General features: G+C 37.0%; 1 protein-coding gene across 2 annotated transcripts in view; it reads left to right on the top strand.

Annotated features, from left to right (window-relative positions):
• The window catches only part of CASD1 (CAS1 domain containing 1), a 120,565-nt gene that overhangs the window by 49,192 nt on the left and 51,041 nt on the right, over window positions 1–20,332 (top strand). The window contains exons 18-19 of one of the 2 annotated variants that reach the window (XR_010344040.1): window positions 14,346–14,425; window positions 17,308–17,463. Coding sequence is in view for 1 of the 2 variants with exons in the window: in XM_021674205.2 (XP_021529880.1) it covers window positions 14,346–14,354 (9 nt within the window). In the remaining variant the exon portion in view is untranslated. Of the gene's footprint in view, window positions 1–14,345; window positions 15,002–17,307; window positions 17,464–20,332 lie in introns of those variants that run through there. The other variant, XM_021674205.2, reaches the window with a different exon arrangement.

Genomic DNA, 20,332 nt, shown 5'->3' with positions numbered 1-20,332 from the left:
TGAATTCAAGCCTAAAACTTACCTGGTAAACCCTGTTTCTTCATCACATGTTCTTATTTAATATAAAGCACTGTTTTTACATATAATTATATATAATAATTCATATAATTTAAATATAATATATTTGTAGTTAAAATATATTTTGTATTTAATTTTCTTAATTGGTCTTAAAAGGTTGTTATGGAAGCTACCACAATGATAGCACCTGTATATATAGTAAATGTCTTAATATTTTATTTTCTGCATCTACTCAGATACTGATCAGTGGCATTACTCAATCATACCATTCTTTAGAATAAGATTTTTAACAGAATGTTCAGATACGCTAAAGTTGAGATAAAACCACAGAGGTTCTCTAAACTCAGATTTTCTGAAATAGAAATCACAGTCAGAAATCTACCATCTGGCTTTAAAAGTGACTCAATTCTACCTCAGTCTTCTTCCTTTCCTTTGCCAAAACTTCCCAATTTTGTGGCTAGCCAACAGAAGTATTAAAAATTCAGCCCACACCTAAATTCATAGTGTTTTACGAGGATGTGGAACCCGAGTTCATTTACTATTCTTTTCTCTATATTCATCATGGATATTGGCCTGAAGTTTTCTTTTTTTGTTGAGTCTCTGCTGGGTTTTAGTATCAGGATGATGCTGGGCTCATAGCATGATTTGGGAAGGATTCCCTCTTTTTGGATTGTTTAGAATAGTTTCAGAATTAGTACCAGCGCCTCTTTGTATGTCTGGTAGAATTCACTGTGAACCCTCTGGACCTGGGCTTTTTTTGTTGGTAGGCTATTAATTGCTGCCTCAACTTCAGCCCTTATTATTGGTCTATTCAGGGTTTCGACTTCTTCCTGGTTTAGGCTTGGGCGGGTGCAAGTGTCCAGGAATTTATCCATTTCTTCCAGGTTTACTGGTTTATGTGCATAGAGTTGTTTTTAGTAATCTCTGATGGTAGTTTGTATTTCTGTGGAATTGGTGGTGATATCCCCTTTATCGTTTTTTATTGCATCTATTTGATTCTTCTCTCTTTTCTTTTTTATTAATCTGGCTAGTAGTCTATTTTATTGATCTATTCAAAAACCCAGCTCCTGGATTTATTGATTTTTTTGAAGGGTTTTTGTGTCTCTATCTCGTTTAGTTCTGCTCTGATCTTAGTTATTTCTTGTCTTCTGCTAGCTTTTGAGTTTTTTTGATCTTGCTCCTCTGGCTATTATTCTTTTCCCAAATGAATTTATACTAAAACCTTAAAAAGAGAATGCATCCTGGATATAGTCATTGTTATCATAAACTGGATATGTTCCATGGCTTGTATTGCAGATAATTTAGTGTTTGCCCTGATGAACTGGTTGTACCACATGGGAGTCTGCTGTATAACACGAGATTAGGTAGGATTGTACTTAAAGATTTTTGGAACAGTTGAAAGAAATTCAATTCTTTACATCATTCAAGAGAAAAATGACCTTTTTAGCTTAATAGTGAAGACTGAAATAAAGATTGCCAATTTTGGTTGGCAGTTCAATCTATCTTAGCACTTGGAATATTTCTCTGCAAAGACATTCAAAAATGATTACATACATTTATGACTTAATTTGTTCATTTTTAGAATAATTGTGATTTGGGAAAACTTAATTTGGCAAGGTGTATTCTGGTTCTTTTTCTTATACTAAAAGTGGTTTCCAGAAAAGGAAGTGGTGGTCCGAAATATATTCCCAAAATTGTGATGTTTGATGACTGATGTCCAGAATAGATATCTGATTTTATTTAATTAATTAATTAATTAATTTTTTGAGACAGGCTCTTACTCCATCACCCAGGCTGGAGTGCATTGGCACGATCTTGGCTCACTGCCACCTCCGCCTCCAGGTTCAAGCAATTCTCCTACCTCATCCTCCCAAGTAGCTGGGATTACAGGTACCTACCACCACTCCTGGCTAATTCTTGTATTTTTAGTAGAGGTAGGGTTTTGCCATGTTGGCCAAGCTGGTCTCCGATTCCTGGCCTCAAGTGATCCATCTGCCTCAGCCTCCCAAAGTGCTGGGATTACAGGCCACAGCCACTGTGCCTGGCCTGATTTTCTGATTTTAAATCTTACAAAAATTTAATGGCATTATTTGTTCTGCCATTCCATATTGATAGAGATAGTAGGAAAAAGGAGACACAAATGGAAGCTATTTAACTGCCATTCAATATGGTACCGAAACCTAAATATAACAATATTGGAATACCCAAATTCTGTATATATGTCTGTCTGTCTCTCTCTCTCTCTCTCTCTCTCTATATATATATATATGTATGTATAGATATATATATTTATATGGAATAATTTCTTTAAAAATTAAGCAAAAATATTTATGTTCATAAATAACCATTACGAACAATTTGGGTGGAATATGAAATTGAATAAAATAAAATACCCTTTGTCTTTCAAGGATTTGGCAGTAAAATTGTTCTGAACATCTGACATTTTATATCTTAGTAAAAAAGGTATTATTATTATTATTATTATTATTTTTTTTTTTTTTTTGAGAGGGAGTCTCACTCTGTCACCCAGGATGGAGTGCAATGGCATGATCTCGGCTCACTGCATCATCTGCCTCCCAGGGTCAAACTATTCTCCTGCCTCAGGTTGCCAAGTAGCTGGGATTACAGGTGCATGCCACCACTGGCTAATTTTTTATTTTTAGTAGAAATGGAGTTTCACCATGTTGGCCAGGTTGGTCTCAAACTCCAGACCTCAGGTGATCCATCCTCCTCGGCCTCCCAAAGTGCTAGGATTACAGGCATGAGCCACTGCGCCCGGCCAAAAAGGTATTAAAATTCTTATGTCAAATTCAAAGTAAAACCAAGAAAGAAAAATGTCATAATTAAATGTATTTTCCCTATATTTTCAAATTAAAATATGTTCAATATTATACACGCCTATGTTATATTAAAAGCTTATGCTGTCATTCAGTAAAAATAAAGCTTGATTCCGTATTTGGCAGTTCTGTTGGTTTGTTTGTTTGTTTTAATTCCTAGGCTTCTTTATTCTCTTTTCTATCCATCCCCTAGTAAGTACTTGATTTTTGACTCTAGTTCTTTCGTAAGTAGGCAGTATTTGTTTTGTTTTGTTTTTAACAAGCCACAGAGTCAAAGTCCTGCTGATAGATGGAATGAATATGCCTTTCTTCATGAGACTAGACTAGACATGTTTTTGAAGATAACTAATATTGGGAGTGGCACGATACATTTTTCTTAGGTTATTCAGGAGAAAATAGTGGCAGTTGTTTCTGGTGTTGAGAGAAAACTAGAACTGAGAACTCAGCACTTTCCTTGTCCCCTTCCATCTCATCCCCACCTCTAGTCTACCCTGTCATTGGGAGAGACAAAGTCATGGAAAAACATTTAGTTGAAGTCTGAGGAATCCAGTACTTTCAACATATATAATGCATAAGGCACATGGAGCTGGAGCCCTTTCTCAGAGACTGCGAAATTTAAAATGGAAACTATAAAGAAGTAAAGTTGGGCAAGAATATCCAGGAAAAGTTTTAGAGTAACGGGAGAGGTGGGACTTGTAAAGTTGTATATTTGGATATATTATTAAGTTACAGTTATATCAGGGTAGAATGGATGCAGGAATGTATAGATTAATGGATAGAATCAGAAGCACAAAAACATTTTATCAAAAAATATTAGAATAAGGTAATGATTTGATTTCACATTACTGGGGAAAGTGGAAATATTCTTTAAATTGTTCCGGGACAATTGCTTAACTCAGGGGGTGACAGCAGTAAATTCCATTCTTACTCTATATACCAAAAGAAATGTAAAATGATTAATAGGTTTAAAGACATGTAAAATAAACAGTAGAAAATGTAGGCGAACATCTCATGCTTAGATGAGAAATGACCCATTAAGGATAAAAAGTAAAACCAGAATTGCTACGTCAATTACAGGAAAATTTTAAATTTCACTATGCCAAAAAACATAAATAGAAAAAATACAAGTGGGAAAATTTTAGAACATTAATATTTGATAACAATTTAATGTCCTGCTTCATGACCAGCCTGGCCAATATGGCAAAATCTCGTGTCTACTAAAAATACAAAAAATCAGCTGGGCATGGTGGCAGGCACCCATAATCTCAGTTACTTGGGAGGCTGAGGCAGGAGAATCTCTTGAATCCGGGAGGTGGAGGTTGCAGTGAGACGAGATCACACCATTGCACTCCAGCCTGGGCAACAAGAGTGAAACTCTGCCTCAAAAAAATAAATTAATATCCTGCATATATAGAGACCTCTTAGAGATGAGAAACACCAAGATGTTTTCCAAATTTCACTTGGTTCCTAATTCTGTACAGAAGGTCACTTCATTCAAATACCTCAATGTACATTACACAAATAATTTAACTTGGAAGAACATCAGGAAACCACGGTACTCAAAGTTAGGCTTTCTATGGATGTCTTTTGGAAATTGCGAGGAGGGAAAAGATTTTTTAATGGCCACTATGTTTAGTTATGCTTTCCTTAAATATCCAGACTAAAATTAATTAAGACTAGGTTATATTGAGCAGAACTTTGGAAACTAAATGGCCCATCTGTCTGTGTGAGAGCACAGATTCAATCTTTTTTTTTTTTTTCTAAAGAGGACCTTGGCCAAGCTCTAGAGTATTCCCTCAGAAACTACTGAATATTAAACTCAAGTTTTTCTATACCCACTCAATGTTTATTAAGACTATGTTTTTCCTAGAACCCTAAAATGGCTGAATTCCAGTAATGAACCCTCAACTAACTAATATGTGTCTTCTATGGGTTTGACTGTGGTGAACAGTATTTATAAAGGAATATTAGGGATTTGCTTTTTATCACTTCTTCAGATACTTTGAAAAGTACCTGGGAATTAAGTCTGGCAAGTACCTAGTAAAGTGCACCTGGACAATTAACTTCCTGCCTTCCCCTAGAATGTCTCTTGAGTTTGAAGCCATTGATTAGCATTGCAGGTTCTATAAACAGTTCTATGAAACTCATCATTGTGTCTTCTATAGGAATGTTGATTACATTACACAATGGGCTCTTTGTGTGGACTGGTTACTGCATTCTTGCCTTACGGTAATATTTGCACCTCTTCTAGACAGTTCATTTGCTGCTATCTTGGGTACACTGTGAGTTGGCTTTTTATGTTTGCTGATAAGAAGCTAAAGCTAAATTTGTGCTCCATCCCAGAAAACAGGGCACTTTGGTATTCATTGTTTATATTAGTCTCACTTTTGACCCCTTTTTCCTTCTCATCTACTTCAGATGATGTTACTAGGCTATATTTTGCCTACCCCTATAAGCTATCTTACATTCTTTTTTGAAATGAGGCAGTCTGGTAGTCCTAAGTGTTTCTTCAGACCATACCAGTCAGGATGATCAAGAGTCATAATATATACAAATAGTAGTATTAATATTTTTGTCTTACTGGTTATGTTTGAAAATCCTAGTCTTCCGAGACATTTATCTCCTAATTAGGGTCCTGAGTTGCTCATGAAATGTCCCTATAACAAATGTTCACAGTTCTCTGCAATTCTCTTTAGTACATACAGTAAGGGCAAAAGTTCTCCTTATCCTGTTCACTTAATATGTTTCTTCTCAGCCAACACTGTTTCCTTTTTTTTTTTCTTTGAGATTACCAAAAATTCCAATAGTAGCTGTGACGTTTCCTTCTCTAACTGCCAGTTGCCAGTTGCTTTTTTGAGGTTGCTGCTCTGAGGACCAGATGTACGGCTGCCACGTCAGATGTTGATACACACTTGCTCTTATGATGTAGCAGTAACCTCTTCTATGGATACTTGCTTCTTACTGCCAAGTCATCATGCTGCAGCCTGGGAGTGGTTTCATTGTAGACCAGATGATCTCCCTACTGGAATATAGTCTCTCAGCTGACCCCTTTTTCTTTTATGCCAGAGAATGTTGGAGGATTCAGGAAAATTCCTGTTTCTTATGGCTTAGTTTTGCTGGCCCTTCAGAAAAATATGAGACACTGAAACAACCTGATATGATCGTGCCTAGAAGGAGTTAGGTCTTCCTCACGCTCAACCCTATCTTACATACAACGGCCTTTGTAGGAACAGCAGTATCATCTTTAGCGGGGCTCTGCTCGGTGAATTTCCAATGATGTATGAAAAAGTGAGCGGTGACCAAATTGCTAGAGAAATGAGTAGCAAGAGGGAATGTGGAACTTGAAGATGTTGAGTGGACCACTCAAGAAAAGAGGTTACACTACCTCCCTCCTCACCCGCTTTTCCAAATATCTTAAATGGAGGCAATATTAAGGAGGCCTCTTCCATGCAAGGGTCAGAAAAGGCCTCTATGGAGATAACACTTAAGCTCTGGAAAACTCTTATACATAGCTAAGGAATTTGAGGAAAAACAACTTTTTGGTGGTTTGGCCAATTAGAGAATGAAGCCATAACTAGTTACTTGCAGTTTTCACTTTTTTTCCTTAACAAAATGCCTGCTTATTTCCTTTATCCTTATGCAACTTAAAGGCTTGTCTTTTTCTTGGTAATTTAGAAGTATTTCTTTTATAATAAGTATGATAACTCTAACAGATTTTACAAACATTTTTCCCAGTTGCCACTTTCTTCTGTTTTGACTGTTATTTCTTACATTTTAAATTTTATCAAATCCATAATTTTTTCGTTACTAGCACAGCTCTTTCTTATTTAGGGCCCCCCTAAAAGCTGGCTACCTTTTTTTATCACTTTGTGCATGGCCAGAGCAGTATTCCTAAGTGTGGAATGTGTTGCCCCCAGAACCCAAAAAGCCTAACCCGGCACTAGGAGCTTCCTTCTTCAGTAGGGAATACAAGATGCAGCAATGTGTTTTTTGTTTTTCTTTTTTTGAGACGGAGTTTCGCTCTTGTTACCCAGGCTGGAGTGCAATGGCACGATCTCGGCTCACCTCAACCTCCGCCTCCTGGGTTCAGGCAATTCTCCTGCCTCAGCCTCCTGAGTAGCTGGGATTACAGGCACGTGCCACTATGCCCAGCTAATTTTTTGTATTTTTAGTAGAGACGGGGTTTCACCATGTTGACCAGGATGGTCTCGATCTCTTGACCTCGTGATCCGCCCGCCTCAGCCTCCCAAAGTGCTAGGATTACAGGCTTGAGGCAATGTGTTATTTTTATTTTGATGGGCATGTCTTGGCTTAGCCCTGACTGCTGGACTCTTACTTAAGTGGCAAGTCTACTAGTCTTTTAATGGTTTATTTTCGATACTCTAGAGTACATGTATCTCACCAAGACCTCCAGTGTGATAACCACTTTATCAGCATTATGTCCTCAACATAATCAACATAATATCCTATGGGATGTTTAGATAGTTCAGATCTCTTCAGACTATTTTATGACACACAGCCAAAGAGTTACCATAGCCCAGAAGCAAATGAGTATTTTTGTCTTTTTCATGTGAATGCAGACAATTTCTGATTAGAATGGAAAGAACACATTTACTAAACCAGTGGACATGTACCTGAGGCCTTACTACTCTGCTCTAGCAATGAAACTGTTTGGCATAACAGTTGCAGTCCAAGCTACTGCTTGGTTGAGCTTGTTGTAGTGTGCTGATACTCCTCAAGATCCATCTGGTTTCTGCAGGGTCGGACTAATGAATTAAAGTGATATGATAAGGACCACCATCCCTGCATTCTTTGGATCTTTAATGGTTGCACTAATACCTTCTATCACCCCTGGGATAAGAAATTGTCCAACTGAGGCTAACTTCAGTTTTCAAGTATGTAAATTCCAATTAAACATTCAGGAAATGACCTCAGGGTCTTGGCTAAAGTAGTAGTAAATGGGGTCCATGGTCCAACAGGGTGGATCCATGGACATAGTGAACCTACTTTAGCCAAGACCTCATTTACTACTTAGCATTTGTGTGCCCCTACTCTGAAGGCCATGAAAATACTCTGGGTCTCCATGTATCAGTGTCAAATAGTTCTCAAAATGGCTGGTTATTCTCCTTTTAACAGCAACAATTACTTTAGTAAATGTCTGTAAATCTCTGTGAGGGAAGAACTGAAGAAAACTTTGCAATACTGTATATATTTGTCATTGCTTTGCAGGGTTCTTTCTCTTGGGAAATTGGCCAACTCCTTAGGTGATGGTTTCCAGATCTGAACGTAGTCTCAGATGTGGGAAATCAGCAAGGAATTGCAATGTTTTATTGGGCTACGGCTCTCAGCCTCTCCTGCTGCTCCATTCTTGCCTTCTGATTCTATATGTTAAGTAGCATAGGAATTCGCTGCCCATCTTATTTTTCATAGGGACACCATATTCTTTTATCTATCTCTACTACTCCTTGCTGTTAAGACCCTACCCCTAAGACTGTAATGGTAAAGTGTGACAATTATGTGCTACTACCGGGCCTCTATTGTTTTGGGGCCCATCAATCCATTGTGAATAACAAGACTAGTTCTGTGTATATTTCCAACCCATGTTTTAGAGTCCCGGGCTTCACATAAAGGTCCTGAACTTAGTATAACAGACCTGCCTTGGCTGAGCGTTTAAACACCCCTGGTGCTCTGTATCCCTAGTTATTAAATCCTGAACTTACTTCCCACTGAAGGGTAGAAGGTCCTCTTTGAAGCTACCTAAAAGGTCCTGTGACTGTAAAACTTATCTTATGTTGTGTTAACTGCCCTCAGCTTCTCATCTTCCATTTACAGGGCATTCATACAACTGAGCAATAAATAACCCACTGACTTCGCTGTCCCTGTAGGTGTTGTTCTTCCCAAAACCTTCAGATGCCTCAATTGTCACATTGGTAAGGGTGCTTCCCTCCACCAGGACTTTTTTCCAGGTCTCCACTAATGAAAATTTCAGCAATTAAGCCATCATCTAAGCCAAGGACTTCATGATTCACATTCTTAATAAGGGCTTCCCATTGCCCACTGAGCATGAGTGAGCCAGTCTCCTAACCTCATTCTTACCAGGTACATTCTCAGACCATTCCAGGTACCAACTATGTCAGTTTGGGTTCCCTAGAAGCAGACAGAATTATATGTGCGATAATAAATTTGCTAAGGAAAATACTTGTGAAGGATAATGGGGAAAGGTACCAGGGTTAGTCAGAGAATTGGGTAAGAAGAGCTTCAGAATGCAATACAGCTTCAAGAAAGTCTTGGCTAGGATGATGGCGAACTCCAGAACTAACAGTACCATTGGAAGTATCAGTCGTTGAGCAGGAATAAACGCTCTAGTACTGCTGCCATGCCCAGTCATTGTCTGGGATCAGCAGCTGAGGGAGAGCCAGGACTCCCTCACAATAGGTTTTTTGAAGGGAGAGCTGAGCAACACATTTTCATGTCAACCACAAAGAATGAGGCGAGCGTGTATAGTTAATAAATGCAGAAGTTTACGGTTAAATTCATGGGCTTCATCAAAACACCAGAAGAAAAACTAGGAATAGAATCATATATATATATATATATATATATATATATATGAAAATTCTTAGTACAGTGTACATAGAATTTTAAGTAAGCAAAGAAAGGAGGGAAACAAAATATAATTTAATTTTGATCTAATTTCTGATATAGAAAGAGTAGCTCAAGCATATAAACAAAAGAAAGCAAAATGCATGTGATTATAATACAGAAAAGAAATATTTCTCTTAGTCAAAAGAAATGCCACAAACAAAATTAAGAGTCAAATTGGAAAAAAAAAAACCAAAAACTTGACAAATAGACCTACTTTTAACATCCTTACATAAAGAATTCTTACAATTTGTTTTAAACACAGGTTTTCTCCAACTTATGGCTGGTTCATAGTTTATGATTCCATATAGTACCTTTATTCTATTACTTTGGTCTCCATTACATAAATAGTTAAGCTTGGAGGGATATCAGGAAGCAACACTGCTTAAAGCTGGGCATTCTAATGGGGGCTTTATTGAATTTGTTCTCTCTTTTTTTTAAATGTGCCACAGTGGGCTTTTGGTTACACCTTCCTTAAACATTTAATGGAGTAAAATTATTGAGTCTGTGCTATATGGAGCAGAAATCTGCCCCTCAATTGATCGTTTGTCTGTGATTAAGAGCAAATTCAGAGTTTCTTCCTGAGGAGAACCTTGGCCAGGTCTTAACTACCCCCTCGGCTCATCATGATGTGGCAGTATGATGGCTCTTCTGGTTAGGCTTTTCAGCATGCAGAAATATTTCTCCTAACCCTGGATCCTCTAGCAGTTTATACTTGAGTTTGCACTCTCAATCAACCAAACAAAATAGCTATACTCCAGACATTTACCAGGGGGTTTTTATACTTTCACATTTATTCTGCTAACTGTGATGTTTAGTCTTACTACTTCCACCCTTCTTTTTTTTTAATCTTTATGTTATAGATTTATTTCCTATTGGAACCAAGTCTATGAGTTCACATGCCACAGATTTTGTTTCATGATTGTCAGAGGCTAGTACGCTTCCATCCTGTTTTATATGTATTTTTTGTTGACTTCTCTTTATTATAGTGATTTATTTTTCTCTTTTATAACATGTTGCAGTGGTTTAGTTTTTATTTCTTTTCTGTTGATTTGAGCCTTCCAGACCCTACTTCTGTCATACCAGTGGTTACCTTTAATTCTTTCTTCAGAAAGCTGGTATTATCTGAGTGAGGCCATGTAAAAGAAACAGACTTATAATTGAAACAAAAATTAAAATTGCTATGAGCCCATTTTTTCCCTCATGAAGCATGTGTACACTTCATTTTTGGCAAGGTACTTGAAAGTACCAGTGCAGTTATAAGGGGAGCTCAGAAAGAAACACCAGAGAGTTTGTAAGCCCCTCTCTTTGAGCATTCTGTTCATCTTTAAAATACCAGGAAAGCTAAGTGGAGAGAACTGAAATAGGAATGTCTACTATTGCCAGCCTATGCCTTCTAGCTTCTTTTCTCAATGGCAAGGTCCTTTATTATTTCTTTGTTATGTATGTATTTTTGAATAGGGAATATAGTTAGATGGTTCAAAAATAAAATATTAAGAGCAGATAGTGAAAAGTTTCATTTTTCTTCTACAATTCCTCATCTGCCTAGTTCTCATGACTACTACTCCCCAACTACACATAGCCAGTCTTACTAGCTCTTTATGTATTCTTAGAGTTCCTTTATACACTATAAGGAAATAGAAAAGTTTTTAAAGAAAAAGACAAATGGATTCTGAATTACATTTGGAAAATCAAGAATTGCAAGAAAACCTCTTGTTTTAAAGAAGAGCATTACAGGAGGGTACTTTCACCAGAAATAAAAATGTATTATTTTATAACATTGTATGACATAATATAATAGAAGGCCTTTCTAATTAAAACTGTGTGGAGCTGATGCATGAATAGCTAATGATGCACAGTAAAAAGTACACAAATTGTCCCATACATGTCTGTGAATTTAGTGTATGTTATAGGAAGTAAGCCAGTTACAAAAAAAGATGATTGTTTAATGAATAGTACTGGCAAGAAGGTTGTCATTTTAAACAAAATTAAGTTTAATCCCTACCACACATCATAGAAGTATAGAAAAAACACAAGCGATATCCTGTATTACTTTGGAATGATATAGTACCCTTCATTCAAAAACTATTCAAAATCCAGAAGTCATAAAAGATTGACAAAATTTTCTATATTAGAAATTTTTTTTTTTTTTGCAAAGCAAAAACCATAAATCAAAAGATAGACTGAGAAAAAAAGTATTTGTATCTTATAGACAAAGGGATAATCTCCCCAAAATACAAAGACTTGCTAGGCATTGATGAGAAAAGAACAAACAACAGATAAGTGAAGTGAGTGTTGTGGTCTGAATGTGTATGAATTAATATGTTGAAACCTAATCGCCAATGTGATGGTATTTGGAGGTGAGGCCTTTGGAAGGTGATTAGGTCATGAGGGCAAATCCTCATGATTGGGATTATTGCCATTATTAAAGAATCCCCAGGAAGTTTCCTTGCCCCTTCCACCATGTGAGGACACAGTAAATGGCCATCTAGGAATCAGGAAATGGACCCTCTCGAGATGTCAAATCTACCAGCACTTTGATCTTGGACTTCCTAGCCTTCTATACTGTGAGAAATAAATTTCTGTTATTTATAAGCTACCCAGTCTATGTTATATATTATAGCAGCCCAAGTGGACTAAGACAGAGGGGAAGCAGTATAAGCAACTATTCACAGAAAGGGAAATATTAATGCCTTTTAAATATATAACAAGATACAAGTTGATAACACACTGTGTTGAGTGAAGGTTATGGCAGGACAGCACAGATGCATTACTGTGGAAATATAAATTCCTAGGGTCCCTATGGAGGACAGTGTAGATATACATATCAAAATAAAAATTACATATACCACATCTGGTAACTTATATTCATATTGCTGGAAAAGGGTATATAAATAAGGTCATTCACTGCAGTATTACTCGTAACTGATTGTACAATTGATAATTGTAATTGGAACTAACATCATCAATAAGGGATTGATGATGTGGTGTCCATACTATATAACACCATGTAGTGGTAACAAAGAATGGGGAGATTATGTATTAATAGGGAAAAATCTCAAGGAATATTGCTAAGTGAAAAAAAATTTCAGAAATCTGGATATAATTTATGTTTTTAAGAAGACAGTGTCTCACTCTGTCAGCCAGGCTGGAGAGCAGTGATGCAATTTTGACTCACTGCAGCTTCAACCTCCTAGGCTCAAATAATCTTCCTGTCTCAGCCTCTCAAGTAGCTACTACAGGCTGGCACCTTCACACTTGGCTTTTAAATTTTTTTAAATTTTTAAATTTAAAAAATTTTTAAAGTTTTTAAAATTTTTATATAGATGGGAGTCTTTCTGTGTTGTCCAGACTGGTCTCAAACTCCTGGCCTCAAGTGGTCCTCCCACCTCAGCCTCTCAAAGTACTAGGATTACAGGTGTGAGCCACTATGCCAGGCATGAAGTGTGTCTCTTGTAGACAACATATAGTCGGATCATTTAAAAAACTCCATTCTGCAAGTCTCTGACTTTTGATTTGATAATTTAATCTATTAAGTACTGACAAGAAAGGATTTACTTCTGCCATTTTATTAATTTTGTTTTTCACCCTGTCTTATTACTTTGTTGTCCCCTATTTTCTCCACTACTGCCTCTTTTCGTGTTTAGTTGATTTTTTTGTAGTGAAAGGTTGTGATTCCCTTCTCACTTCTTTTTCTGTGCATTCTGTAGATACTTCCTTTGTGGTTACTATGGGGCTCATATTTAACATCCAAATTTGAATTGATAACTGCAATAGCATAGGAAATCTCTGCTTCTATACAACTCTATCCCTTTTATGTTATTGATGTCACAAATTACATATTTTTGCATTGTGTGTCCAATAATGTAGATTTATGTTGTTTTATACATTTGTCCTTTTTTTTTTTTTTTTTGAGATGGAGTCTCCCTCTGTCACCCAGGCTGGAGTGCAGTGGCACAGTCTCAGCTCACTGCCAACAACCGCATTCCAGGTTTTCTCCTGCCTCAGCCTCCTGAGTAGCTGGGACTACAGATATGCACCACCATGCTCTGCTAATTTTTGTTTTTAGTGGAGACAAGGTTTCACCATGTTGGCCAGACTGATCTCAAACTCCTGACCTCAGGTGATCCAACCACCTTGGCTTCCCAAAGTGCTGGGATTATAGGCATGAGCCACTGCACTCAGCCCACATTTGTCTTTTAAAGCATGTAGAAAATAAAAAATTAAAAATAATAAATAAATAAATAAATAAGTGAAGCTATGAAGCAAAATTACAATAGTATAAGCTTTTGTATTTGCTGATATGTTTACCTTTACTGGAGATCTTTATTTCTTTATATGGCTTTGAGTTACTGTTGAGTGTCCTTTCATTTCACCCTGAAGTACTACCTCGAGCATTTCTTGTAGGACAGATCTAATGGTAAGAAAATCCTTCAGCTTTTCTTATCTGGAAATATCTTAATTTCTCCTCTTTTTTTTTTCAAACATGGTCTCACTGTGTCACCCAGGCTGGAAAGCAATAGTGCAACCATATGTTAAATTACATTTTTCTTACTGCTTTCAAGAGTCTCTGTTTGTCTTTCCGTAGTTTGATCATAATGTATCTAAGTGTGGATCTCTGAGTTTGTCCTGCTTGGAGTTTATTGAGCTCTTGAATGTGTGATGTTTTTCATCAAATTTTGGAAGTTTTGGCCATTGTTTCTTGATACATTCTTCCTGTCTGTCTCTTGCTCTCTCTCTTCTCCTTCTGAGATTTCCGTTATGCATATGATGATATGCTTATGAACTAACACAGGTCTCTCAAGCTATATTTATTTACCTTCATTCTTTTTCCTTTCTTTTCTTCAGACTGGATAATCTCAGTTGTCCCATATTCAAGTTTGCCGATTCTTTCTGCTGCCTGCTCAAACCTGCTGTTAAACCCTTAGGTAGGAGGATTGGGTTGCTCAAATCTTATACATTTAAAAGAAGTGTTTATCTTCAGGCCTGGCCGTTGGCTGGCTCCTGGAAAGTAGCCTTTGAGCCCTTGGAATATTCTTCCTGATATGAGTGTCTGTATGCCTAAAACCCTGAACCATACTGTATTTATGGTATTTATGGTAAACCCCTGTTTTTGTATGACTTAGCCCTTGGGCTATACTGTACCAGTTTGACTGGATAAGTTTATCCTAAAAAAGTGATTTGTGATGAATGCCTGATTTTGCTCTGTGGAAGACTGGAGTCTGAGTATCTGAGGTCATTCATATGGGCACTGCATGCCTATGTGATTGACCCCCAATGAAAACTCTGGATACCAAGGCTTAGGTGAACTTCTCTAGCAACACTTCACATGTGTAGTCATACATTCCTGCTAGAACAATTAAGGACATACCTATGTGACTCCACTGGGAAGGGATACTTGGAAGTTTGAACTTGATTTCTCTCAGATTTAATCCATGTAACTTCTCCCTCTGTCAATTATGATATATCCTTTTGCTATAATAAACTGTAGCCATGAATATGGCAGTTTCTGAGTTCTATGAGTCTTTCTAGTGAATCATTGAACCCTGAGTATGGTATTGGATATCCCCAATATAATAGTGAAGTTTTCATTTCAGTTATTTTCTTGTTTATTTCAGAATTTCTATTTGTTTCTTATAATTTGTTTATCTGTATTGATATTCTGTTTGGTGAGATATTAGTCTCATATTTACATTTAGTTCTTTAGATATGGTTTCCTTTAGTTCTCTAGATAAAATAACTGATTTAAAGTACTTGCCTAGTAGGTCCAACTTCTATGTTTCCTGGGCAGTTTCTATTCTATTTCCTAGATATGGACCATGCTTTCTTGATTCTTTGCACATTTATATGTGGTTTGGTGTGTTTGTGAAAACTGGATCTTTTAAATAATATGGCGACCCTGGACATCAGATTATCCTACCAACTTCTGCTCCCCAATGACTTTTGTGAACTAATCCTATAAAGTCTATATTCTTTGTCATGTGTGGCCACTAAAGTCTCTGATTAGTTATCTTAGTAGTCAGCTAATAATTAAACAGATATGTTCTTACATACATTTGCCAAAAAGTTCTGTGTAAATGTTGGGGAATGCTTTAAACATTGAGACAGGCAGTTGATAGGCCTGTGTTAGCATTCACTACCTGATTGCACAGAGACTCAAGATTATCCCAAGATGAGAATATAGGGCCTTCTTAGGTCTTTCCTGAGCATTCACACAGCCCTACACATTCATGTGGAGATTCCAAAAAGATGTTGAAACTTTTCAAAGCCTCTATGGAAATCTCATTCCCTAAGCCTTTCCTTAGAAGCCCTTTGGTTAATCAATTGTTTGTCCCAGCTGTTATCCACAATTTTAGGCAGCTGGAAAGTTTATAAATTGCCTGTGTTTTCAAAAATACCCCAGGGAAAATGTTTTTATGCTGGAAGAGCTCTGAGTCAGGTCAAATAAAGACAACTTTGCAAGTGGGTCATCAAGGGAACTACCAGACAGGTAAAACAACAGTTCTTCAATAGAGGCTTAGAAGGAACTCTACCTTTGTTCTATCCCTTTCGGAAGCTACCAAAGAGCTGGTTTTCACCATGATTGCAGAATGTTTATTTTCAAGGCTACTATGGTGCTGGAGAGGGAAAGTTGAGAATAGGGCAAGGTAAAGTGCCAAGAAGCTTGCCATTCTTACCAAGATTCTGCTGTTTTTCCTGAATAAACCCACCCTGGATTGCTACAAATATAGCAAAGTTTGGTTAACTTCTAGAGTTTAAAATTTTTTCATGCTAACAATTGTTACCAGTTTTCTTATTTGTTGAGAAGAGAATTTCCTTTCTTTTTCTTTCTTTTTTTTTTTTTTTAGAGTTCTTCATCTTTATCTTGTTTTAAATCTTTGAGATAAAAGTACTTTTGGAGTTTAACATTAATATGCTCTGGTATCCACCACACATTCCCCAAATGCATGTCATTTCATTTTTTTTTTAATTGCATTTTAGGTTTTGGGGTACAGTGTGATTTGCTGCCTTCCTCCCCTTCATCTATATGTGGCGTTTCTCCCCATGCTATCTCTCCCCAACTCCTCACCCCCCGCTGTCCCTCCCCTATTTCCCCCCAACAGACCCCAGTGTATAGTGCTCCCCTCCCTATGTCCATGTGTTCTCATTGATCAACACCCGCCTATGAGTGAGAACATGCGGTGTTTGATTTTGTGTTCTTGTGTCAGTTTGCAGCACAGTTTACAATAGCAAAGACCTGGAACCAACCCAAATGCCCATCGATGATAGACTGGACAGGGAAAATGTGGCACATATACACCATGGAATATTATGCGACCATCAAAAATGATGAGTTTGCGTCCTTTGTAGGGACATGGATGAACCTGGAAACCATCATTCTCAGCAAACTGACACAAGAACACAAAATCCTTTCTTTACCATCTTTACAAACCCAGAGTAATTTTAAAATGTAAATTGAATGTTATTTTTCTACTTTAAATGGTTTATTTTCAGTGTTCTTAGAATAAAATCCAAACTTCACGATCAAAGTCTATGAGATTAATAGGACTCTGTTTACATCCCCAGAATCATCTTTAAGCCCACTTCCCCCTCATTCAATATGTTTCAACAACACAGAGATCTTTTATGTTCTTGAGAGTCAAGTGTTACCCAACCTAACCGCCTGTGTACATAGAGAATTGATTTCTGACCATTCTGTTGGTCCTCTACTTTTTTTTTGTTGGCCTTATTTTCACCCCAAATTCAAGTATATTGTTTAAGAGCCCCCCACTCATTTTCATTCTCAGTAAAATTAAATTATATCTCACAGGTCCTAGTGGGTCAGAGGCCTAAACCCTGACCAGAGAAATGCAGTGTTCTGATTAGCCAGACCTGAGATCTTGTGCAAGGTGTGGAGTCACCTTCGGTGGAAGTACGTGGCTGGAAAGTAGAGCAGCAATGGTTGTGTAAAGTTGCTAGAAGAAGGGTAAGTTGATACTGAGCAGAAACTACAACTACCTGTTTTCATGATGTTGCCTTTGGGTCTATGCCCGTGCTGCTTCCTCTGACCAGAATGCTAAGCATGAGTGGCACATAATTAGTCTTCAAATCTTGTCTTCAGATATTTTCTCTTTAGATAGACCTCTACTCTGATCATTTAATCCAAGTAGCTTCCTTTCCTCATTCTCTATCACAACACTTTCTTTTTTAACTTTCATAACTTTTAGATTAGATATTAGGTTTATTTTGCCAACAAATATTTATTTAGCACCAACTAGTACTAGACAGTGTACTAGACTTTGTTTATTATCTTCCATAATACACTATGTTTTATTCACCAGTGCATAGTTCAATGCCTAGAACACAAAAGGTCCTAGGTAAATATTCACTCAATGAATGAATGAAATGGCCCTGACACTCAATCCAATAAGATATTTTGAAATGTTTAAAAAAAAAAAAAAAGGAAAGGGGGTATGTTACTTTACTAGGCCAGTTTATCTGCATTTTTCTTCATTGTCTTAACACTTAATTCGCTTTAGGCACATACATGGACTCCCAAATTAAGGTAATAAGAAGAATCTTAATCACATAAAAATTAAACATAATATGAAAACTACATGATAAACTACCTAAAATAAACTGCATCCTATTAATTAAATGCCAGGTGAGATGATCTGATCACATAAATCCTTGAAGCACATGAACAACCTTTAAAAATGTAAGATTTATTAAGAAAGTAATAAAATCTGTACAAAAATAAGTAACATTACATTTTAATTTTGTAAAATGTCAATAAAATACCATCTCAGACTTTCTCTGATCATTAGATTCTGGCAAATATTCAACTTCATGTACCTTATCCTTTTTGTTAGCTATTGGAGGAATAATTGCAACATACTTTAGCTGCTGCATGAATGTTCAGGTGACAAAATGAGTACCAGTTTTTTCATCAGATCCTGTGGTTTCAATGAATACCTATATCCAGATGACTCACCAATCATATCACCTGTTCAAATCTCTACTCTGAGTTTCAACTGCCTACTTCTTTTGGTTTACTCAGAGGTACCTCAAGTTCATTTTGCATAAAACTAGCTCATATCATTTTCCTCAATCCTGATTCTCATCCACTATTGTCTGTCACAGTGGATATTGCCACCGTTTGACCAAGAAAAACCCACACATTAGAACTGGCTTCTCTCTGTTCCTCAACACCATTTCCAAAGTATCAATGTTCTAACAACTGCTGCCTTTTTTACCTCCTAAAGAGCTCTTGAATCTCCCACCACTATCCTAGTCAAAGCTACCATTTCCCCAATTATATCTACAACAGATTTCTGGGTATAACCACACCCACTCTTCCCAACTGCCCTATCTGCTCTCTATATTATTGTTGGATTATTTGTATACATAAAAAGGTTAAATATGACCACATCACATTTTTCATTCTTAAAACCCTTCAGACTTTTTCTCCTTTAAGTTCATGCACGGTTTTGGCCTACCTACCTCTTAGATCTCTCCTACCCCTATACTTCACCATCTCTTGCCTTGTCTCCATACTGTGGCTACACTGGACTTTGATGGAACTCTAGACTCACTAGGATCTCTTCTTCCAAAGGGCTTAGATAATGCTCTTCTATCTGCTTCAAATATTTTTTCTTATTCCTTATCATCTTAGCATTTTTTTGGCATTTCCTTAAATTTTTATTGAATATTTTCAAATTACTCAAGTAAGATATGAATGCATTCTTCCTTACAAAAATAACAAAAATTATAACATTGCAGATAAAGTCAGGATATAGGGTATAACTTTCCTAATCTTAGCACCATCACAAGTTGTTAGATTTTTTTTTCTAAAATCACCTTTGTTCCAACAGATGGCCTAAGAACTCTTGAGTCACTTCTCTTGTCACCTAAGGCTACTCATCTTAGACTGCAAAGCTGCCAATTATTTCAGAATGCACATAGAGTTTACTCCTGCCCTACCCTTTTGCTCATACGTGGAATACTTCTTCCCAAACCAGCCTGAAGCATATCATTCTCTTAGTTTCTTTTCAAATAAAACTCAATCTATATTTTCTGTTGCAGTTTGAACAGGGAGCAGTCAGCCAAGGTGTTGCAAAGGATCACCAACTGCATCATTGTCAAGCACCCTCTTCAGGGAACTCTTATTCCTTCAATTAACCATAGTCCATGGGTTGGCTTTTGATTTACAGATTCGGGAGTCTGATTTTGCCAGAATCTCATAAAGAGAGCTACCATTTAGGGATAGACTCTCATTAGACACATAGACTCATAAGGCCAATTTTTAAATTTAAAATTTAAAAATGAAAAATATCATTTTCCTAGTGCCATGAACAGTGCTGTGTCTCCTCAAGAGAGTTTATTCTCATAAACATGAGAATCCAAACTAAAATTAGAAATTGCTTAGTGCATATGAAATTAAGCTTAAAAGCTCTTAGAATATAGTATCAAGTCTCTTCCCAGAACGTGGTACCAACTTACAATATCACTGACTATATCTCAGTGCCCATTTTAATACTGTCCAACACTGTCAGACAGGCAAACATCCATTCTCATCGTTTCAATTGACATCAAAAGGCATTTTTTTTGTTTCCTTTCCAACTTTTAAGTTCAGGGGTACGTGTGTAGGATGTGTAGGTTTGTTACATAGGTAAATGTGTGCCATATGGTGTGCTGCACAAATTATCCCATCACCCAGGTATTAACCCCAGTACCCACTAAATATTCTTCCTGATCCTCTCTCTCTTCCCACCTCCTGCCCTCCCACAGGTCCCAGTGTGTGTTGTTACCCCCGATGTGTCCATGTGTTCTCATTATTTAGCTCTCACTTATAA

Source organism: Aotus nancymaae, unplaced genomic scaffold, assembly GCF_030222135.1.
Source record: "Aotus nancymaae isolate 86718 unplaced genomic scaffold, 86718_ANA_hifiasm-v0.15.2.pri h1tg000025l, whole genome shotgun sequence".
NCBI lineage: Eukaryota > Metazoa > Chordata > Mammalia > Primates > Aotidae > Aotus > Aotus nancymaae.
This window is presented reverse-complemented; position numbering and strand designations above follow the sequence as displayed.